General features: G+C 32.2%; 2 protein-coding genes across 6 annotated transcripts; both read left to right on the top strand.

Annotated features, from left to right (window-relative positions):
* Nucleotides 1-1705: 1705 nt before the first annotated feature.
* ABCG3 (ABC-2 type transporter family protein) lies at nucleotides 1706-7184 on the top strand. Of its 3 annotated transcripts, none has more exons than XM_028073784.2 (12): nucleotides 1706-1920; nucleotides 2682-3317; nucleotides 3421-3500; nucleotides 3600-3886; nucleotides 4004-4175; nucleotides 4429-4542; nucleotides 4647-4775; nucleotides 5346-5537; nucleotides 5664-5750; nucleotides 6145-6417; nucleotides 6570-6677; nucleotides 6801-7184. In XM_028073784.2, the coding sequence occupies exons 2-12, from the start codon at nucleotides 2846-2848 to the stop codon at nucleotides 7059-7061; spliced, it is 2175 nt and encodes a 724-aa protein (XP_027929585.1). In that variant the 5' UTR covers nucleotides 1706-1920; nucleotides 2682-2845; the 3' UTR covers nucleotides 7062-7184. The 3 variants fall into 3 exon arrangements, with proteins under 3 accessions (XP_027929585.1, XP_085529672.1, XP_027929586.1); XM_085673546.1 differs by having other exon boundaries at nucleotides 1778-1801; XM_028073785.2 differs by lacking the exon at nucleotides 1706-1920 and adding an exon at nucleotides 2140-2212.
* Nucleotides 7185-7755: 571 nt separating this feature from the next.
* On the top strand, nucleotides 7756-15542 carry LOC114185301 (phosphatidate cytidylyltransferase family protein). Of its 3 annotated transcripts, XR_003604779.2 has the most exons (15): nucleotides 7757-8195; nucleotides 8272-8384; nucleotides 8485-8673; nucleotides 8875-8979; nucleotides 9422-9492; nucleotides 9588-9668; nucleotides 9743-9954; nucleotides 10608-10797; nucleotides 11657-11722; nucleotides 12944-13032; nucleotides 13145-13259; nucleotides 14278-14329; nucleotides 14408-14508; nucleotides 14666-14769; nucleotides 15197-15542. XR_003604779.2 is itself a non-coding variant. In XM_028072957.2 (14 exons), exons 1-14 carry the CDS (start codon nucleotides 8014-8016, stop codon nucleotides 15308-15310), a joined length of 1680 nt encoding a protein of 559 aa, XP_027928758.1. In that variant the 5' UTR covers nucleotides 7762-8013; the 3' UTR covers nucleotides 15311-15542. The 3 variants fall into 3 exon arrangements, 2 of the variants coding, with proteins under 2 accessions (XP_027928759.1, XP_027928758.1); XM_028072957.2 differs by lacking the exon at nucleotides 14666-14769 and having other exon boundaries at nucleotides 7762-8195; XM_028072958.2 differs by lacking the exons at nucleotides 14278-14329; nucleotides 14666-14769; nucleotides 15197-15542 and having other exon boundaries at nucleotides 7756-8195; nucleotides 14363-14508.
* Nucleotides 15543-20899: the final 5357 nt, after the last annotated feature.

The raw sequence follows: 20899 nt of genomic DNA, 5'->3' as shown, positions 1-20899 counted from the left end.
GTTTTGAATATTAAATTCATACAAAAGAATGCAAGAGACTTTGACTTTTGACTTTTTGCCCTGCATTTTCTTTTCAAGGTATATCCAAAATGTATTAGTAAATTTTGTTTTTGTCAGCATATTTATTTGTAATTTGTATATTTTCGTATAACAGTTATTGCTATTAATAGATGGTATATGAATGCTAGAACATGATCCTTCAGGTACACAGAGAGATGGACTAAATTATAAAGTTGTAGTTTTTTTTTTTCTTTATTTGTCGCAAAATTTGAATGAAATTTCATTATCTTTTTCTACTAGAATCTGAATTAATGAAATAAATAATATCGAATTAATTTTACTATATATGAAATATAATTAACGCGATAGAGACAGATACATATATTTCAATTAACTATGTAAACGTGGGATAGACCGTTTCCCTCTAAAATTTTGTTGTTGTTGTGAATAAGTTAACAAAAACAGGTATAGAAAATCATTATTGCAAACAACTAATAACGTTTAATTTATCTGAAAACAGAAAATAATAACACTTCATTATTGCACTACAGAACAAAACGGGTACCATAGATGCCTATATTTTGAATTATTTATTTATTTATTAATATTTATTTTAGTTTACATTATTAGTATTTATATAATATTGTTAGAATTAATGATAGTATCCAACCCTAAAGTAGTTGGATTTATTACAAATTTGTTTAAGAAAAATATTTTAACAAATATGAAGAGAATGATGTATATGAAGCATCTTAACATTAATTCCTAACTAATGTGACACTTCTGGTAGTATACAACAACCTATTTCCATAAACCTTATTGTTTGGAAATGATTTCTCTAAGTAAATAATTCAGTTATAAAATTTTTATCCTCTACATAGATCCGAATATATTTAAGTATTATAAATAGTTAATTACACCTTTTACTATTTATTTATTTATAAATAAAGTGCATGCCAACATAACCCCACAACATACGACAGTGATTCATTTCATTAAAAAAAATTGTATAAAAACAAAAAGGTACGAACGAGGAGTTTTATATTTTAGTATTATTCTTTGATGAAGCCAAATAGGCTATAGTTTCATTTGCCTCATCAAATATGGGAATCGAAGTTCCATTTCTACAAAACAAGTATAATATTATTGTACAATATTAGAATCAAATATAATCAATATAAAAATAACATTAAGAGTTACAAAGTAAATGTTTGCATTAATAGTCTAATAAATTTATATTACTATAGAGAAATATAGAAAAGTGAGGGAAAAAAATTAGATTTTGTTTGTAATGTTCTCGTAATTAAATTAATGTGATTAACTACAATAAAGTTGGAAAAAAGGAATAATAAATTTACATAAATTTGTAACGGATGAGAACACTCTTAACACGGAGGCAAAGTTTAACGTGGATTCATAGTAACGATGTTATTATTACCGAATCTGTAGTAATAGGTTCAGTTGAAAAGGGTGGGAGTTAACAGGTGGCACGCACTTATTGGGTGTTAACAAAGTGGTAACCTAGAATTGTCGCGGTGGCACTTGGAAGCCAACATCATTACACACAACACACTTGTCTTAACAAAAAGGAAAAAGAAACACTAAGTATGTGCAACCCACCCATAAAAGAAAAGACAAGAAGGGAGAAAAATAGTAAAAAGAAAAAGAAAAATCAGAAATGAAAGAAGATAAAAAAAAAGTGTGTGTGTCTGTGTGAGAGAGTGCGGGACACTGAGATGCGAAATGCAAAGGAAAGAAAGAAGCAAAGCAAACAATACAAAAACAAAACCGGGTTCGGCAGGTCAAACCATATTCTTTCTCTCATATAAGATACAAGGAGTGTTGTAGTTCATTCCGTTTCTTCACTCTCTTTCTCCCTTTCACATTCACTCTCTCACCACATGCTTTGCCTAGATCCGGGTATGTACAATGTTGTTTGTTATCTATCTGTTTTTCTAAGCAAGTTTGGGCTTGTTGGTCTCCATTAAGGTGGAAGCTTTTGTGGGGTTTTGTTGGTTTGTCGATTTGCCATAGCAGTAAGTGAGGAGTCTATCTTATTTTTTTCTTACCTTCTTTGGTTTTTTGGGTTTTTATATGTTTAGTGTGTTATATGAAGTTTGTTTTTTTTTGTGCTAAATGGTAAGTGAATAATGTGAAAGAGGAGCCTATGTTAGGAGGAGGGGCTGTCTAGAAGGAAATACAGAGTAAAAAGGTTTGATTTTGAAGTTTTTTGTTTCAATTTTCGTGGAGAATAGATATGGGTTTTGTGTCTATGGAGAGGAGGTTTAGGGCATTCTTGCATTCTTTGCATTCCTCATTGACCTTTTTACTTGTTATGGTTGTGTCATTTTTTTTTTTCTGTTAGGATTGTTTTTAATCTCATTTTTCGTATTTCCCCCTACTGTTTAATTTTTTCTTGAATTATTAATCATTACCTTTATCCCATTTTTCCTGTTCTGTTTCCCTATTGCTTCGTTCTGTCTTGCATTATTAATCATTATAGCGAGCTTCTATTCCATGAAAATAGCCAGACACTTTAGTTCATTGCATTATCCAGTCTGTCATTGTGGTGGTGTCTGCTTTGTTTGTAACATAGAGATTAAACTAGAATTGTGATTTGCCCTTAAATTTTGTCCATTTTTTTTTCTCGACATAATTTTTATTTGTGAATTGCAAAGCAGGTTGCTGGTAGACAGTGTTCCGTGTCTGCAGAAAATGTTGTGTATGAGAGATGTGTATTGCTAGCAGCTCGAATGCAGAGTTGAATGAGTATGAGTCTGAGAGAATTCTGCTTCTTTGTGAATCATGCTTAAATTTTGATTTGAGGTAAAAGCAACTCGTAATTATGGAAGAAATACAGTCTCAATCAGATAATTATAGATCTTCATCGTCGTCGGCGAGCAGCCCGGCGAGTAGGGTGCCATCAAGCAACTTCTTCTACCTGCGTAAGCCTGGTTCACTCAGGCAGCCCATCTCCTTTGAGGATTCACCCGAGTGGGATGATACTGATATTGATGTTAGAGTTGAGGAAGGAGGTGACTCTATTAATGTTGCAACAACACCAGCTTCTCCTTCTCTTTCAAAGCTCAACAGTGGCTCCCTGCCATCGCCACGGCTACCGGAGGGTGCAGTAATTCCACGGAAAATCGCCGGTGCTTCTGTTGCCTGGAAAGATTTGACCATTACAATAAAGGGTAAACGGAAGTACTCTGATAAGGTTATTAAGAGTTCAACTGGTTATGCATTACCTGGGACTATGACTGTGATTATGGGGCCTGCTAAATCAGGGAAATCGACCTTATTGCGAGCCATTGCAGGTCTTGAAGCACGCTTCCTTTATCCTTTTTCATGAAGCATTTCATGATTGTACAATGTATATCTGAATTGCCCTAGCTAAAATGGATTTTCTCTTTTCTTCAGGAAGATTGAACTCTTCTTCTAGGATGTATGGTGAAGTTTTCGTCAATGGAGCAAAATCACAAATGCCCTATGGGTCTTATGTGAGTTCAGTATCTCATTAACAGTTTAGTATTGGATCTCCATTGTGTTTATGGTAGCCAATTTTATTGAACTTATCTGCATATCCATTTTCCTTTCAGGGTTATGTGGAGAGAGAAACTACTCTGATTGGATCCCTCACTGTGAGGGAGTTCCTGTATTATTCAGCCCTTCTTCAGCTTCCTGGTTTCTTTTGCCAGAAAAAAAGTGTGGTAGAGGATGCTATACATGCAATGTCTTTAGGTGATCATGCAAATAAACTTATAGGTGGACATTGTTATATGAAAGGACTTCCTAGCGGGGAGAGAAGGCTTGTTAGCATTGCCAGAGAGCTTGTAATGCGACCACGAATTTTATTTATAGACGAACCTCTCTATCATTTGGATAGGTGTTTATCTGAATTCATTTGATTACTTTTACTGTAACAAGTCTCAGTTGCTTGATTGTGTTCTATATATTAAATCCATTTTTATTAACTTTTGCCGTTTGTCTATGTTTTTGGAAGTGTCTCTGCACTTTTAATGATGGTTACATTGAAGAGACTTGCAAGCACTGGCTACACTCTCATCTTGACCATATATCAGAGCAGTACAGAAGTATTTGGCCTTTTTGACCGTATATGTTTACTTTCAAATGGAAACACGCTCTTCTTTGGAGAAACACTAGCTTGCTTGCAGGTAATTTCTATGCATTCTCAAATCTTGCTCATGTAATTTGATTAGTTGAGTTAGTAATCCTTTTTGTACAAAAATTTTTTTTTAAGGGCCTTTATTTTTTATTGTTTTGTACAGATACTAATTTATTAATGAAATTTGATCAAAGACGAGTTTTGCAAAATTGTCAAAATCTTTGTTTTTTTTTTTCTAATCTTCTTTCAGTACATGAAATGCATATCTTGTTACTGACTTTTTTAATTTTATGTTGATGAAGCACTTCTCAAATGCTGGATTTCCTTGCCCAATCATGCAAAGTCCTTCTGATCACTTTCTACGTGCGATTAATACAGATTTTGACAGGATAATCGCAATGTGTAAAAACTGGCAGGTGAATATTTTTTGTGAATTAACGATTGATGTGCTCAATGCATTTTGGATGTCTCACTTGGACTTCTTATGATACCTTATTAACATTATCACATCATATAATAGGATGACAATGGGGATTTTTCTTCTGTAAACATGGACACTGCTGTTGCTATACGCACCCTTGAAGCAACTTATAAGTCATCAGCGGATGCAGCTGCTGTTGAAACTATGATTCTGAAACTCACTGAGAAGGTATATTGTAACTTCTGAAATAGAAACATTATACAAGTTAATCTTCTGTTAATTTGGGCTTGGTTTCACCATAGTTCCCTTCCTTTATACATATCATAGTACAAATTGCCAATTTATAGATTTTAGTACATTATTTGTGCTTATAATTTGAACAATCGGGGTTAGTGGTGGTTTGAAAGTTTCAGATGCAATAAGTTAAAATAAGGCAATAGAAATTTGACAGAGTGAAAAGATTTACAGTTTAGGCAAATATCGTTAGTTTGGAACTAATAGAGAAGGAAACTGAGCTTCCATTGTGGGGCATTTTTACAACAAACATTTAATCTTTTGGAAATATGTAATATGAGGCTTGTGTTTCATTGAAGACCATTTAAAAGGGCTTGTTCTAACAGATGGTTTTGTTGAAGTATGGAGTTTGCTTTTCTTATGATAGCTTAATTTTATTTATTCTGAACAGCCAACATACTTTAATTTTTTTTCAGGCTTTATTCTGCTCTACTGCATATAAAGAGCAGTTGTTGTTGGATGTTGAGTTTTAGAGTCATTTTAAAGCTTGTTTTGATTTTGCAGGAAGGTCCAGTTCTCAAAAGCAAGGGTAAAGCTGGCAATGCTACTCGGATAGCAGTTTTGACATGGAGATCTTTATTAGTTGTGTCAAGGGAGTGGAAATATTACTGGCTCCATCTTATTCTTTACATGCTTCTCACACTGTGTATTGGCACTGTATTTTCTAGTCTTGGTCATTCTCTGTCTTCTGTTGGGGTGAGTCTTGACATGACTATTGAATTTTATTTTTCATTGTGTACCTCTTAGAATTTATATCTTCCAGAAGTTCCAGACAAAGTTATGATACATTGGAACTAAATTTTAACATCTGTCAAATTGCAGACAAGAGTTGCGGCAATTTTTGTATTTGTATCATTCTGTTCCCTTCTAAGCATTGCTAGGGTGCCTGCACTGATGAAAGAAATAAAGGTAATTTTGTGCTTGTTTCACTCTACCGCAATTTATTAGTTTCCTTGATGTGCTTAAATTTATTATGCATACTATAATGATGGTATTGGTCTATTCAAACATCAACTATATAACATAATGCCTAAATTTGATAATTCTTACTGACTGGTGAGAAGTTTATATACATTCTAAGTAGTAAGAATTGGAACAAATCTTTGAAGTAGAATTAGGTGGTAGTATTTGTGTTGTGTTTGGCAGAACTAACTCTTTGCAGTAGACTCCACAGAAAAAAAAAAGGTGAAAAAGAAGATACAATTTACATGATTTTTTTGTTGGTCGAAAAGACATGTCTGCTTTAAGGATTCAAATATGGATTTTTTACTGTTTCACTCAGTAATTTTTTTTTTTTTTGCAGATATATTCCTGTGAAGAATCAAACCAACACTCCAGTACACTGGTTTTTTTACTTGCGCAGCTCTTGTCCAGCATTCCGTTTCTCTTTCTCATCTCCATTTCATCAAGTCTAGTCTTCTACTTCCTGGTTGGGCTGGAAGATCAATTTAGCTTGTTAATGTACTTTGTGCTAAATTTTTTCATGACTCTGCTGCTGAACGAAGGACTTATGTTAGTTGTGGCTACTTTGTGGCAAGATGTATTTTGGAGTGTCTTGACACTGTTGTGCATTCATGTGAGTTCCATTGTCTTTTATCATGTGAAGCAAAAGTTAAATGCTACTCAACTACCAGTCTACTAGTCTATATTTTCAACCTAGGTCATGATTACACAAGAACTTTGGCCTTTTCCTGATCTAGCTTCTGATGCATGTGTATGCCATTTCAGGTTGTCATGATGCTTTCAGCAGGCTATTTTAGAATTCGAAATTCCTTGCCTGGACCAGTGTGGACGTATCCAATGTCGTATATATCCTTTCACACATACTCTATTCAGGTAAATATTTTCTGGGATTCAACTTCTAGAACTAGGAGGGTAAACCAGAATATGACATATTCAAAAGATCCAATCTTTTTCCTTATATGGGTATTTATTGAAATTCTTGTGACCATTTGGTAGGGGCTATTGGAGAACGAGTACCTAGGCACCTCCTTTGCAGTGGGGCAGGTAAGGACCATATCTGGGTTTCAAGCTCTCCAAAACGTGTACAATATCTCCCAAGACAGTAATTCGAAGTGGAAAAATTTGTTGGTTTTGTTTCTTATGGCAATTGGTTATCGTATTTTTGTGTTCATTTTATTATGTTTCTTCGTTGGGAGAAAAATATCCCTGCGTAAATGTTTCAAATGTAATAGGGATACAACAGATCATACAAGTTGATGGGAACGGAACGATGTTCGGCCATTTACATTGTATAATTCCTTTTGATCCAGTTCTGCTTGTCAACTCTAGTTTTGTGAATTTACCTTTGACTAATGAAGAGAAAATGTGATGTTATTATTAGCCTAGTCTTCAACTCTAGTAACATGGTATTTTGGTAATTTTTGTTTCTGTTTTTCTCGTGTTACAACATTAGAGCATACGATGTTTATTATGGGTTTCAGCGGATGCCACCAATTCAGAATATGTTTGTTTTGATAAATATAATTTGGTTTTTGACGTAGCCAATTCCACATGCATAGAAATTTGAGTTGCAGGTGCGACACTGATGGCTGGGGCACGCTCCTCCGTATAACATGTCCCTATTCTGTTCACGTGTTAGTTATGTAATCCGAAACTTTTTTTTTTTAATAAAAAAAAAACTTTCGAATTTTACAACTTAATAAAACTATTTTTTAAGGATAAAATAGATATTTACTTATTTAAAAGGTGCAGAAGAAAAATATGAGGTGCAAAAAGGAATCCTTTTGTATGATTGATGATAGCGGGCCAGGTGATTGGGGGCCTCCAAAAGCCCACGAGCCCACTGTGACTGATCAACCCAAAGTCGAATAATCCAAAATCCCAATACAGAAGAAAGTGGCAGCATTTCTCAATTCTATGTTCCTAAATTGTAATCTAATACCAACAAAATAAAATTGCAACCTAACATTTGAAAATTAGAAAGTTAGTTTGTTTTAATGGACGATTAATGAATTAGGAATATGGATTATAATATTTGCAACCGCGTGAATTGACCGTGACGAATTAATGCGTTTCGAAGAGAGAAGAGAAAAGGAATAGGAATCAGGATTGGGAATTTTTCTTGTGCGTGGATTGCGTTTGTTTCATTCTTCTCCTGCGTGATCTCGTTCTGTTCCCGCGTAAAACCCGATTCTGGTGGCGTCCTTCCATGACGACGTCGTTTCTGAACGGCGAGAGAGCGGTGGCGGTGTTTTTCATCGGCATACTCCTCTATTCCCTCCCTCTCTCTCTCCTCTTCCATGGCGTCGCTCTCTCTCTCCTCACCCTCGCCTCCTTCTCCCTCGAAATCTCTTTCGACTCTTCCAATGCCCCTTCTCTTTTCCGCACCAGGTACCTTCCTATCCCCAATTCTTCTATCTCTCTCTCCATGTCTCTTCATTCACCGGTTAATTAATTCCCTTTTCAGGCCAGGTGCTTCTTCCGGAATTTTGCTTGGCGCCGTCACTCTCCCTTCTCTTCTTCTCTCTAAATTGGTACAGCTGTCGCGGGGATTCTCACTAGCTCAACTTCAAATTCAAGGTTTTCATTCTAATTCCCTCCCTGTTGCTTGCTTATTTTTGTCACTACTGGGTAGGAGTTGCAATTTGCAATTTCGTGATGTGTAAATTTTAATTTATAGAGATTCAGTATCTGACATTGCAATACTGGGCCACCTCTGCCAGCGCCTGTGGCGTCGTTTTGTTCCTTGCCTTCGCACGACGCCGTTCTCCACTGTCCCCTTCACATTGGGGTGCGAGCTTTAGCTTATGCTCCATTTTCCTTCAAGTTTTCGTTTCTGTTGCTGCCCTTGCTACCACATCTCAAATTGGTATGTTATTGTTTGGAACTTTCGTGAACTGCAAAAAATCAATATTTCTGTTAGCAACTCGCGTTGGGGAGTAAAATAATTTTAGTTGTTGACGGAAATACGTTAAACAAATGAGAATATGTTTTTCACTTAGAGTAGCCAATTCATTATAGATTACGAATGCACCTTATGGTTAAACTTTCATTTGCCTTTACTTTTCAGGGATGCATCCGGCACTGAAGCTGGCTTGGGTCTTTTGTCATGGATTGGCGTCTGTGAAGCTAATTCAGCATTTCCTCAGAACTTTTCCCTCTTGTGCCTCCATTGGTATTTTTATTTTATACTCACGGTCTTAGTCACCTTTTCTTCTTGGTGTTTATGATTTTACTTTTTTCATAACACAACTAATATGGGATTTAAAGCTCCATCAAAAGAGGAAGATGAGAAACCTAGATTAGCAATTGATCTCTTTTTATATTGATTCTTTCATGTAACTATGGAAATTTTTTGCCACATATGATCCATATAGACCTGGTATATCAATTGAAATTGGAAAATAATCATTACAAGTAAACAGGTTAGTGCAAATGTTAGTCTGGTCTATGTTTTGTTTGTCATTTGTTCAATAGCTGGGTTTATTTGGGATATGTATAATGTTTCATTACTGTGACTAGGTGTTCGCATCTCACCATAATTGCATAGTTGATTAGAAAAAAGTGTGTTTAATTTGTCTGCTATTTTAATAATCATATTTTCTCCTTAATACCAGGGGAAGCATTTTTGGTGACTTCCGGTATTGTTCTCTACTTTTGTGACATGTTGTTGCTTACTACTAAAAAGGTTAGTGCTTCTTAGTGTGATATGTTCCTAGATGACCAACACACGCATCTATATATGTATATGCATAATTATCAGTGATTATATTGTTTGAACAGCTACATGGACTATTGGTCTCGTCAGAGTCAGTTACTGCAGAATATGAAATAAGTAGAAGTGAGATAAGCATTATAATTCAGGTATTGGTTCATAAATTATAAGTTCATTATTAATTGTATAACACGATCTGTTAAAGTTGTCTCTTTTCTTGTAGGGGCTTGTGCTTGGTCTTTTGGTATACCCAATAGCTTTGAAATATTTTCTCCAAATATGGGAGTGGTCTATAAATTCATCTGCTGGAGAAAGAAGATACTACGAGATTGGGAGAACTGTTACTTTTCTTGCTTCCCTTGGATTTGTACTGATTGTGATTGTACCATCATGGATGCAGTTCGTGAAGGAGTTTCGTGTGCATCCTTTTTTCTGGTATTACTTCAATATCTGATGCAAATGGATTCTTTTGTTAGCTTAGCTGCCTGTTACTGATGTTTACAGATGTCATCTGATATAACATGGAAGTGATATTAAAGGACTCTTGGAAAGTAGTTTTATTAATGCTACAAATTGGAATGATTAGGATATAATTAATTTCATGCTGGCAGCTCTGGTGCATGCTTATATGTAGGTGATAAGGAAATGTTAGCTGCTAATTCCAACAGAAACTGTGGAATGATGAATGTTGTCATATTATTTTATTACACTGCATCCACACTCAGTTAAGCATACACATTTCAACCTTTTATCTAGTACGCTTTTTTTTAATTTTTAATATGAATGTTTGTTAAAAATCTGAATGCAATTATCTGAAAAATGTGGTTTACTATAAAAGCAGCCTAAATTTTATGCCTTCCTATATCATATCCACATTAGATTGTAGAAAAGTTTCTGATAGCAGAAACTGAATCTAATCAAACTAGATTTAAAGTTCCAGAGAATTCAAAAGTAGAACCTTATTCAGGCTTGTTAAAATTCAATTATGACTTTGATGGTAGTTTCGTGTTCAAATTATTTTTGTATGAAACAACTGCAGCTACTTTGTTAAAGTACTATATATTCACGTTTGAAACATGTCATTGCAGGGTGATTTCTTTTGTTTTCTCGGAGCCATCCAAAAGGCTGTCTATGTGTATTTATTGGATGTGTATAATTTGTGTTTCTGTTTTGCGATTCTATAACATCTCCAAGAACAGTAAGATTGAGAGAATTCTTTTGCGGAAATACTACCATCTGATGGCTGTCTTGATGTTTTTGCCCGCCCTTATCTTCCAGGTAATTTGGGACTAGAGAAAAAGGGATTTTTCCACTTAGTATCCATTCCATTATCTATTTTCTTTGTACTTCACTTGAAAGTAATAGGAAAATGTACTACTCCTAACACTCCTCAGACTGTTTACCTTATTTCCAAATAGTCACCCTTTAACCTTCAAATCTGGATGAAAGGTCTTTATCTCTCTGAAGCTTGTAATAGATCTTCCATATCTCTGAAGCTGTTCATTAGGACTTTTTCATATATGATGTTGATTAATACATATGATGGTCTTGAATTTTTTCATGTTATTTAAAAAAATCCTCATTTTATTTTATTTTTTTAAATTATTATAGTTTTTATTTTTTACATGTAAATAGATATAGAGTAGTCATTTTTCTATATTTTTCTATTAAGTAACATGGATAAATTAGAGATTGTAATAAGTATTAGCAGACAAAAGGATCTATTAGTAAGTCTTAGAACGCTTAAGGGCCTCTCACCTGATGTTACGTTTAAGGTGACTCACCCAAAATAATTGCAGGTGGTGTCAAAGAATTTTCTCACTTGAAATCAAACCCACCAAAATATATATTAATCTCACATTTATCATATTGGTCCTCCTCTTATTCTTCTTCTAAGGATTTTCTTAAATAATTCTTTTACATGTAATATAGTGTTAGTTTTCATTTTACGGTTGAGAATATGACGGGAAATAATCATCATTCCACAATGTAATTAAAAGAGCTTATGTATTTTTATTATTACACCTGCATTATGGGGGCCACCACTAGTTTAGGTATATATTTTGTGTTGGTCATTTGTAATACTGTTTTTGATGAGTTCATTGATACTAATGTTTGTCTTTTCTATTTCTTTCAGCCAAAATTCCTTGATCTAGCTTTTGGTGCGGCTTTGGCAATTTTCCTGATGTTAGAAATTATTCGAGTAAGTAACGTGATATACACACAACTTAGGACTAGGAGTGGCAAGTTCATATTTTGAAGAGAATGATGTGTGTTCATTGTGTATTGTTGATCATGTGAATAATGAAGGAGTAAAAAATTGAATTCAAATACTTAAGATTTGAAGAACTACTATGAAAGAGCACCCCTGTTATAAATGAGTAGCTTTATGTGGCACAGGGTTTATTTTGGTGGTCCTTTGATATGTATGAGCTGTAATCTTTGTTTTCATGACAGAAAAGAAAGGGTGAGAATATATGGTTACTAATCAGGAAACATTCTGCAAAAACAAATTGTCCAAAAAATGTTGTGAACACTTGAGCTCGGAGCTCTGGATTTCATGAAAATTTACTGTACAATTTATATATTATGACTGAATGAATGTGATTATTTGAACCCAAGAGTAGTATTTCTTGCTCATGATTTCTTGCTCTGTTCTGACTTATTGTAGTATTATGCAGTTCATGGTTGTTAGAATATAGGAAAATAGCATTTCATATCTCCGGATTAGTTATCCTATTTCTTTGTCTTATCATGATTTATTTATCTAGTTTTTTGGATCATGATTGATGTAAATTTGTATTAGTGTTCTAAGTTTTTATGAACGTGTCAACACACTGTAATATAAAAATTTAGTATTTCATTCTCTTTTATCTCTCTTTCTCCCTCGGTATCTAAAACCAGTAATTTTCACAATGTATCGTCAGGGCAACACCATTCTCCATGATTTATCTGCTGAATGTCTCACAAAAAACTGAAGTTCTGTTTATATCCATATTTTTTCCTGAGGTAGTTGTCTATCAAGTGCCATATCCTCTTTTCAGCCAGTCCTCTGTTTTCACAGTCAATATAACTATTGTTTTGCATTTTCTCTGACCAGCTTATGATTAGTATAAGTAAAAGTTAGTGCTCCAGTTTTTATGAATATAGCAATGCATTGCATTCTCTTTTATCTTCTTTTGTACTTGAAAGCCCTTAATTTCAACAATGGTTAATGAAAAAAATTGAAATGTCTGAACTTTGAAGGCTGATCCCTTTTCTTCTTTGTGTTATCCTAATGCTAAACTCTGATATATTGCCTGTAAATTGTGTCTTTGTTTTCTCAAGTATTTCAAAGCAGGCTGATTGGTATACAAACTTCATTTAGATAGATAGAGAGATAGACCTTTCTTGGTTGCTTTTATATTAACACTTTTTGACCTAGGTATGGAGAATCTGGCCCTTGGGACAACCAATAAATCAATTTATGAATGCTTTTACTGATCACCGTGACTCTGATCTTCTCATTGTCAGGTATCATCCCTTTTTCCATTGTAAGCCAAATTGTAGATAGAGCATAGAGTTTATGATACACAAGAGCTACATTTAGTTCCCTTTCAAATCATATCTTCTGTTATTTGTGCAGCCATTTCTCACTCTTACTGGGATGTGCCCTTCCTATTTGGATGTCTACTGGGTACAATGACCGACCTCTAGCTCCATTTGCTGGAATATTAAGTCTGGGAATTGGAGACACGATGGTAAGTTTGATTTTATTTTTTGGGGGTATGTATGCACACTCCCTGAACTTCAGAGCTTTTGCAAGTAACTAGCACAAACTTCTAAATTAAAATGTTCTAAAAGGTGAATTATTTTTTCCATTACGAATGGGAAAAAAAAATTTCTGTTAAGAATGGGTATATGGTCAAATGTGGTGTATAGATGCGACTTTTGTGGACCAATCAACAATGTTTTAAGTAACCATAAATGCAAGAAGCTGAATCAATCTTGAAGGTTCTGTCAGTCTGATAAATTTCTGGACAAGAAAATTACTCCTTGCATTTTCAGGGGGTCGTGATGATCATAATGACTAATTTTGAATTTTTTTAACGAGGAATTTGAATATTTAAAAAAGTAATTGTAGAAATTGTTTTCAGGGTGTCTGAGGGTTGATGATTGTGTGGATACCATTTTATGTGATGGAGTCATAGGCTAAAGAAAGCATTAAAAAATATGTTTTCTTCCTATACATTTTATTTGCAGAAACACAAAAATGGAGTTATTCTGTTAGTGGTTAATTTTCTCTGTAGTTTGTTGGTTATTTCTCAAGAGTCATATTACATCTTTTTTTTTGTAATGCCACATGTCTTCCTCATATTATACTCATTTTTGTTCTTTGTATAAACAAATGGAAATGTTAAGAACAGTCATTTTGTTTCTTGTAAAAAGGATTAGAGGTAGTAACATACTGTCAGTTTTGATATTAAGGGTCTATTTGGACGATCTTTTCCATAAGGACTTTTAGGAGAGAAAAAAAATTAAGTTGATTTCTGTGTAAGTTAAAATAAGTTTATGCATAAACCAATTTGTAGAAGTTCTCTCATATTTTCTTCAGAATTCTCTAAATTTTTATTTTTAAACTATGCATAAGTTTATTTTAACTTATGGAGAGATTAATTTCATTTTCTTTGTATTTTTTTCTGTCCAAGAAGTTTTTCTGGAGAAACTCATATAAACATGCTTACTAGTTTATAGTAATTGATTCTGTGATTTGTTTAGGCATCAATGGTTGGTCACAAGTATGGTGTTTTGAGATGGAGTAAAACTGGCAGTAAGTATTTTCGTTGTTAATTATTTTTATCAGAGTCTTCCATTACGGGATGTGAAGTGTAGCTTTCTCATTTGACAGAGAAAACAGTTGAAGGTACCGCAGCTGGTATAACTTCTGTACTAGCTGCTTGCTCGTTGCTCCTTCCACTCTTAGCATCAACCGGATATTTTCTCACTCAGGTGACTCACTCTCTCTGATATTTTTGTAAGTAAACTCCTAAGTAGTAAAGTTGACGACCCTTAAGTGTTGTAGAAAAAACTTGATTTTGCTGCATAGCTGATCTCCCGGAACCTCTGTTTCACATATTTTTTTCCTTTATAACATGAGGTATCTCAGTTCGGTACTTCCAGTCCATGTCACTCTGTGTAGATGAGGTGTCCCACATCATTCTTATTTCACATGGTCCTGGTACTTAAGAGCACCAAAGCTCTCTCTACTTGGTACGTTTTGTTACCACTGGTTGACAATTTCTTGCATCAATGAGTTAGGAACCTAGTGGCCGAGCATTATTCACGCATATAGTCCAACTGCTGCATTAGGAGTTAGGTCGGAATTCGGGTACCACTTATAGAATGCCTTAAGGGAGTACTTGCTCTCCTTTTGCCTAGCTCTATTTTCTCACCACGGGTAACAACCCCACGTATAAAGGGAGGGAAAGTAATCGAAAGCTAAAACTATACTAGAGGGTAATTTCATCCTCTAGTGTCCCCATTTAATAGGGAAGAAGTACACGAAAGTGTCATTTATCGGGCAGAAAGTGAAAAGAATAAAGCTAAGTGAGGGAAACCTCTTTTCTAGAATAATATTTTAGTTATTTTGGAGTGTTGAGTTTATCTTTGATGTATTCTTTTACTAACTTTTTTGCAGCATTGGTTCTCTCTTCTTCTTGCTGTGACTGTAAGTGGTTTATTAGAGGCCTACACAGCACAACTCGACAACGCATTTATACCACTTTTTTTCTATAGTCTTCTCTGTTTGTAGGCATGAGCAACGGCGAAGATCTGCACATATATGTTGTATCTGGATACATTGTTTTGGCAGAGGTCAGATAAGTATTAACCAATGTAATTGTACTTGACAGTTTAGGATTGTGGATACCTAGTTAGGATTGTATCTCTCTACAGAAATGATAGGTATACGTGTTCATTTAAAGGGTTTATACCCAACACACAGCAAAATGTATGCAGGAGGCAGTTTCACATTTTTTATTAAACCATTGTGAGGGCTCGTCGAGAATACGATTCTTTTTGTACGGTTATGCCTCTAATCTCCTTACAATGGTTATAACATGCTTTGTTGTATAATGCACTGTACAAGAATACTACCCATCAATCTGAAAATATAACCTTGGCCAAAACGTTGCAACTGAACATTGTCACTGATGTTACCTTCAACATTTGAAGATAATATCCCTATTTGAGCATAAAACCTTACCTCTAAGTAGGTGACTAACATGTCTTGGACTATTTGAGCGTAATAATCTGGTCACACGGAAGAAATTCGTTGGTGTAAGGATATATGATTGTGATGTTGAAGTAAAAAACAAATGTAATTATTGCAAAATTGTAAAATTCATGTGACATTATTTTATATTACATCTATCATAGAAATATACTACACAATCATTTAAGCGTAAATATTAATTTTCTTTTCTACATTATAAACATTATTAGCAATAAACCATACAAAAGTAACAAACTAAGATCATTTTTAAAACCAGGTTAATAAATTATAATTAAATTTAAAATCAGGGATTTTTCTTATCAATTGTAATTAATGTATATACATATTATTAAGATTTTGTTTTCCTTACCAAGTTTTATATGTATCATGTAATTTGTTCTTTTCCACCAAAGTGTGATCACTCGATATTTCCATTTACTATTAATTCTGGGTGAAGAATGAATAAGAAGAATGTGGTTGTTACATCGCATGCATGGTGGTGGCAGTACCAATTCATAATTTCTGACATTGTTTGGTTACTTCTCTTGTTCGTTATTGGGTAGTTTTCATGTGCAGGGCTTATTTTCGATGTGTTTCTACTTGCTGCAGATTATATATGTGTACGAAGCCAATGTCTTTTTCTTCTTTAATTGTCTTTTCCTCCCACTTCATGTCTTCATCACCTTTCCTATAATTTACTTCACTCCTCACTTCTACTTTATACACACAAAATAACATAAATATTTTGTCATTTCCATGTTAAATAAAAGATGATATAAATATTTTTCAAGCAAAGAAGATAATTGGGAATATTAATCTGTGAACATAGATGAGAGTAGTACAGGTATTAAATCTTTCTATTGCACTTTTTCCATTGGCATTTTAAATGTTTTCAATATTTAAATTGGTACAGTAGTGAGTCGCTTTCTCGTAATAAATTTGAAATATGGAAAATAGCTTTGAAAGTGACACGACTTCCACCATAGAAACTATTGTCGAAAAGGCTTATATCATCTAATTTTAAGATAAGCGATGTCGAAAATCTGAATATAGCTATGATGGCTTTTCATAATGTTTAAAAGAGAAAAATGATTTTATTAATATTTGATCGAAAAAGAGTTGGTGATAAAATATTTTGAGTCCAGATAAAGTTTACGAGGGAAAGAAGATGATAAAGCCAGCTAAATGCATCGAGAGTCACAGGGTGTAGCAATGGAAAATATCTGTCACAGCTATATATAGTTATGTTAATCCAATCCTAGTTAATGGTTGTTTGAGGAGATAGATTAATTATTGCATCATGAATGAGAAAAAAAGAAAATAATAATAGTAGGGTAGAGAAGTACGTGAACGTATTAAACAAACCAAAATATATCAATGTCTGTGTCTGGGGCATGTCCACGCCATATCATGCATGCATCACAATCTCTTTATAATTATTCTCATTTTCATAATTTAACTTTTAAACACTAATTAATTAACTCATCATATCTAACAAGGACACAAACAAAACAAGTATAACACATTTTAGTTCTTTATTTAGTTCTTTATTGAACTTTGGTATGAACACTTATTGTTCAAAAAATTACTTTTGACACCTCACATATTCACAGCCTTTTTATTATATAGTTAACAATTTTAGAGTAAAAAATAGTTTATTAAAATTATATTTCATTTAAAATTTATACTCTTTAACTAATTCTATAGCCCATGGCCGAGCATTCATAATTAACTAACATTTTATTTGTTTTGTTAGAACCATAAAAGCAAAGGATGAAATGTACAAACATCTATATATTGATACACGAGAAATTCAAATAAAAGGGTAAAAGTATCACTCTTTCAAAACATGCTTAATTATGTAGTTTAATTTAATTGTCTTTTAATCTTAAGTTTTTTATTTTTCTCTTATTTCTCTAAATTTTAAAAATATCATATTTTATTTGTATTTAATTTTTATCTCTTCTTATGATATATCATGTTGTTTTTACTACTATAAATTCTTAACATAAATAAGCCTGTCATCATAACATATACTTCAAACGAACTGTTTTTATATACACTTTCACAAACATAATATAGAATTAGTTTTTCCATAAACTAAAATTGGTTTAAACATAAATCACTTTAAAAAAAAATTATATATATATATTTTAAATTATATAATTTCATTTTAATATAAAAAATATTTATGTAGGTTTTCGGACAAAATATTTCAAATACATATTATAATTTGGTAAATTTAAAATGAGAATATTGTAGGTGTTTTATGAAGGAGTAAATGGTCCTAGCATTAATATTTGTTGGTAATATGTTCTCACAGAATCTAAGCATAAGATGCAGAAGTAGTTACAGTCACAAGATTTCAAACTGTACCCATTCAACTTCTTCATTTTGGGTCCACTTTCATCTGGAGAAAAACTTTACCCTGCGTGTACCTTCAATAAGAGAGATCATACATCGACAAAGTTTTTTTTTTACAAAAAACTTTCTGACAAATAACTATTTTTGGTAAAAAAACCCTAAAATTTTATTATTTTATTATCTTAACTTCCATTAAAAAATAAAAAAGTTACTTTATTTGGTAAGTTTGTCAACTTTGTCAATCAAATCTTTGTAAAAAAATTATTTTCCCTTCAATATAGACTGAAATTAGAATCTAATTTAATATTACTAGCGTAACGAAAGCGTATATGTTTTTTAAATATGCGTGATATTATATTAGTAAGTGATAATATTATAATGTTATTAAATTAATATATATTAAAATTATATTTATTAAAAATAAAGTGAAATATATCAAAAAGATAAAAGAATAATCATTGATAAATAAAGAAGAAGAGAAGAATCAAATATATCTGATTTTATAAAATGTTTGTAAAAATAACGGTTAATTTTTAAAAATTTAATAAATTATTATATTTAAAGGGTAAAATCGATATTTTGAAAAGTGGACACAAAAAGGGGAATCTCCTTTATATATTGTTATAGATAAAATTAATTTATAAAATAAAATTTACATTAATTTATATACTATAATAATTTGATCGTTGATATAAACTCTCTAATTCAATTTTATAAAATTAATTTGTAAATAAAAAGTTATATCAATATATATATATATATATATATATATATATATATATATATATATAATTTGTATCTTTAATCGGTATATACTTCAATTAACAGTTTATTCAAAACAATTATATATCTTCCTTAAAAAAATGTGACTAGTTTTTTCAAATGCTACACTTAAATCATCAAACATTCAAGATATACTAGAAGGGGAAGCTTTTATTAAATATATCACTAATATATTTCCTTAATTTTAATATTTTAATTTTTCATCATGAATTAATTAAATAGTACTCTTAAGTATATTTTTTTATCATTAATTAACATGACATATATAACTGGCTAGATCTAAAATTATATGCCACATAAAAGAATCTTTATGAAACAGTATAATAAGTCATGTTTCTTCACCATTTCTTTTATCAACAAAAATAAATATATTAAATATAGATAAAGGGTTGTTCATCCTCATACAAGAAAATAATAATAATAAAAATGAGAAGATTATAACACATTCACTTATTTTGCTATATACGGCATAGACAATTGGTATTTACTCACTCAAACAAAGACATTCTCAATTAGAAAACACATTAAACAGTCTACAGACTAATTTATTTTCCCAAATTTCTTCTTCAAAACTCCCTTTACTTGTTCTGTTGGTATAATTAGAGTTCTTACTCAAGATACTATGCCCTCTTAATTATTTATGAAAAAAATTAATTTTGTTATTTAGTTAAATTATATTTACAGCTAAAAACTTTGTAGCCATAAGATTTAAAATTGTACCTACAGTATCAGACTTTTAAATATGTACCACGTGCAATTCTTTATCGCAGTACCAAAATTTTGCCCCTCCTTCTGCATTTTAGTGTACCAACCAGACAAATAAGTAATAATATTCATAAAATTTTATTTATTATAGATTGTTATAACTTTGAGATATAGAATTACCAATAAATAAATACATATTATTTTAATCGTGTTTTGTTTTATTTTCCATCACTTGAATTGTATATATTCTTATTTTTTATATTACTTATAGAAGTGAAAATGAATTTAAATATTATTCTAATTTTGATAACGAAGATATGATAAGTTAACAAACACTCATATTTTGGATTATTATAATAATACCTTAAACCTAATTATTTTTTAAGGGTTAAATATGTTTTTGTCCCTTAAGTTTCAGTCAAATTTGTAATTAAATACTCTTTGAAACTCTAGAGCAATTTAGTCATTCATCTTAAAAATATGTGAATTTAGTCTTTTTAACCAAATTTTGTAATGTTAAGTTTATGTAAGGTGTAAATATTTAAAATACTAACATGAAATGCGCTTTAAACGTCAGATCATCTTAACAAAATTTGGTTAAAAAGACTAAATTCACGTATTTTTAAAGACAAAAGACTAAATTGGTTTTAAAGTTTTGAAGAAGGACTAATTCTAAATTTCACTTAAACTTGAGGGATTAAAAACATATTTAACCCTATTTTTTATGAAATAAATTTGAAATGTAGAATATAAATTTGTCATATCTCCTGTCAAACCCATCTGATAAACCAAAATGAAAGTTTTAGAAATTCCACATTGTGACAAACTAGGTTTGGAGTTAGGTCGATGAGTCATGTATGACAGCTGGATGCTGTTCTTGTGATTTGGCAAAAGAATTCCTTGAGAATGAATATGGATGAATGGTTTGTGTCATTTCTCTGGAAGCTTCCTAGTTATTGCTTCACACATTCCATGCACATTTGCCCTATACGATTACAAAATCTGATTTATGGATCAAAGGTAAAACTCCCAGTACAAAAACAGAACTATGTAACATGAGCACATGGAATTCGTACGTTAATCTGTCATACCTATGAACACAACCATCTCAGGAAGAAGAAGCTCAGTCAAAATTGGCCAGATGAAGAGAATCAATTGTACTCACCTCAATAACATTAACAGATAGATACACATCAGCCTTATTAAAGACAAATATTTAAGAACTACAATGATATCTTGACTATTAAATTTTGACAACTTTCTTTTACAACATGA

This window comes from Vigna unguiculata, chromosome 5 (assembly GCF_037176805.1).
Source record: "Vigna unguiculata cultivar grain cowpea cultivar isolate G323 ecotype 2 chromosome 5, ASM3717680v1, whole genome shotgun sequence".
In the NCBI taxonomy this organism is placed as follows: Eukaryota; Viridiplantae; Streptophyta; class Magnoliopsida; order Fabales; family Fabaceae; genus Vigna; species Vigna unguiculata.
Note: the sequence above shows the minus strand (reverse complement) of the source record. Positions and strands in the feature narration are given on the sequence as shown.

Excerpts from the sequence above, each read along its gene's own strand:
- ABCG3 (XM_028073784.2), top strand. The coding sequence starts at position 2,846 with ATGGAAGAAATACAGTCTCAATCAGATAATTATAGATCTTCATCGTCG. Across the intron at positions 4,176-4,428 it reads AAACACTAGCTTGCTTGCAG|CACTTCTCAAATGCTGGATT; the intron begins GTAATTTCTATG and ends ATGTTGATGAAG. Across the intron at positions 5,538-5,663 it reads ATTCTCTGTCTTCTGTTGGG|ACAAGAGTTGCGGCAATTTT; the intron begins GTGAGTCTTGAC and ends GTCAAATTGCAG.
- LOC114185301 (XM_028072957.2), top strand. The coding sequence starts at position 8,014 with ATGACGACGTCGTTTCTGAACGGCGAGAGAGCGGTGGCGGTGTTTTTC. Across the intron at positions 8,980-9,421 it reads TCCCTCTTGTGCCTCCATTG|GGGAAGCATTTTTGGTGACT; the intron begins GTATTTTTATTT and ends CCTTAATACCAG. Across the intron at positions 9,955-10,607 it reads CGTGTGCATCCTTTTTTCTG|GGTGATTTCTTTTGTTTTCT; the intron begins GTATTACTTCAA and ends ATGTCATTGCAG.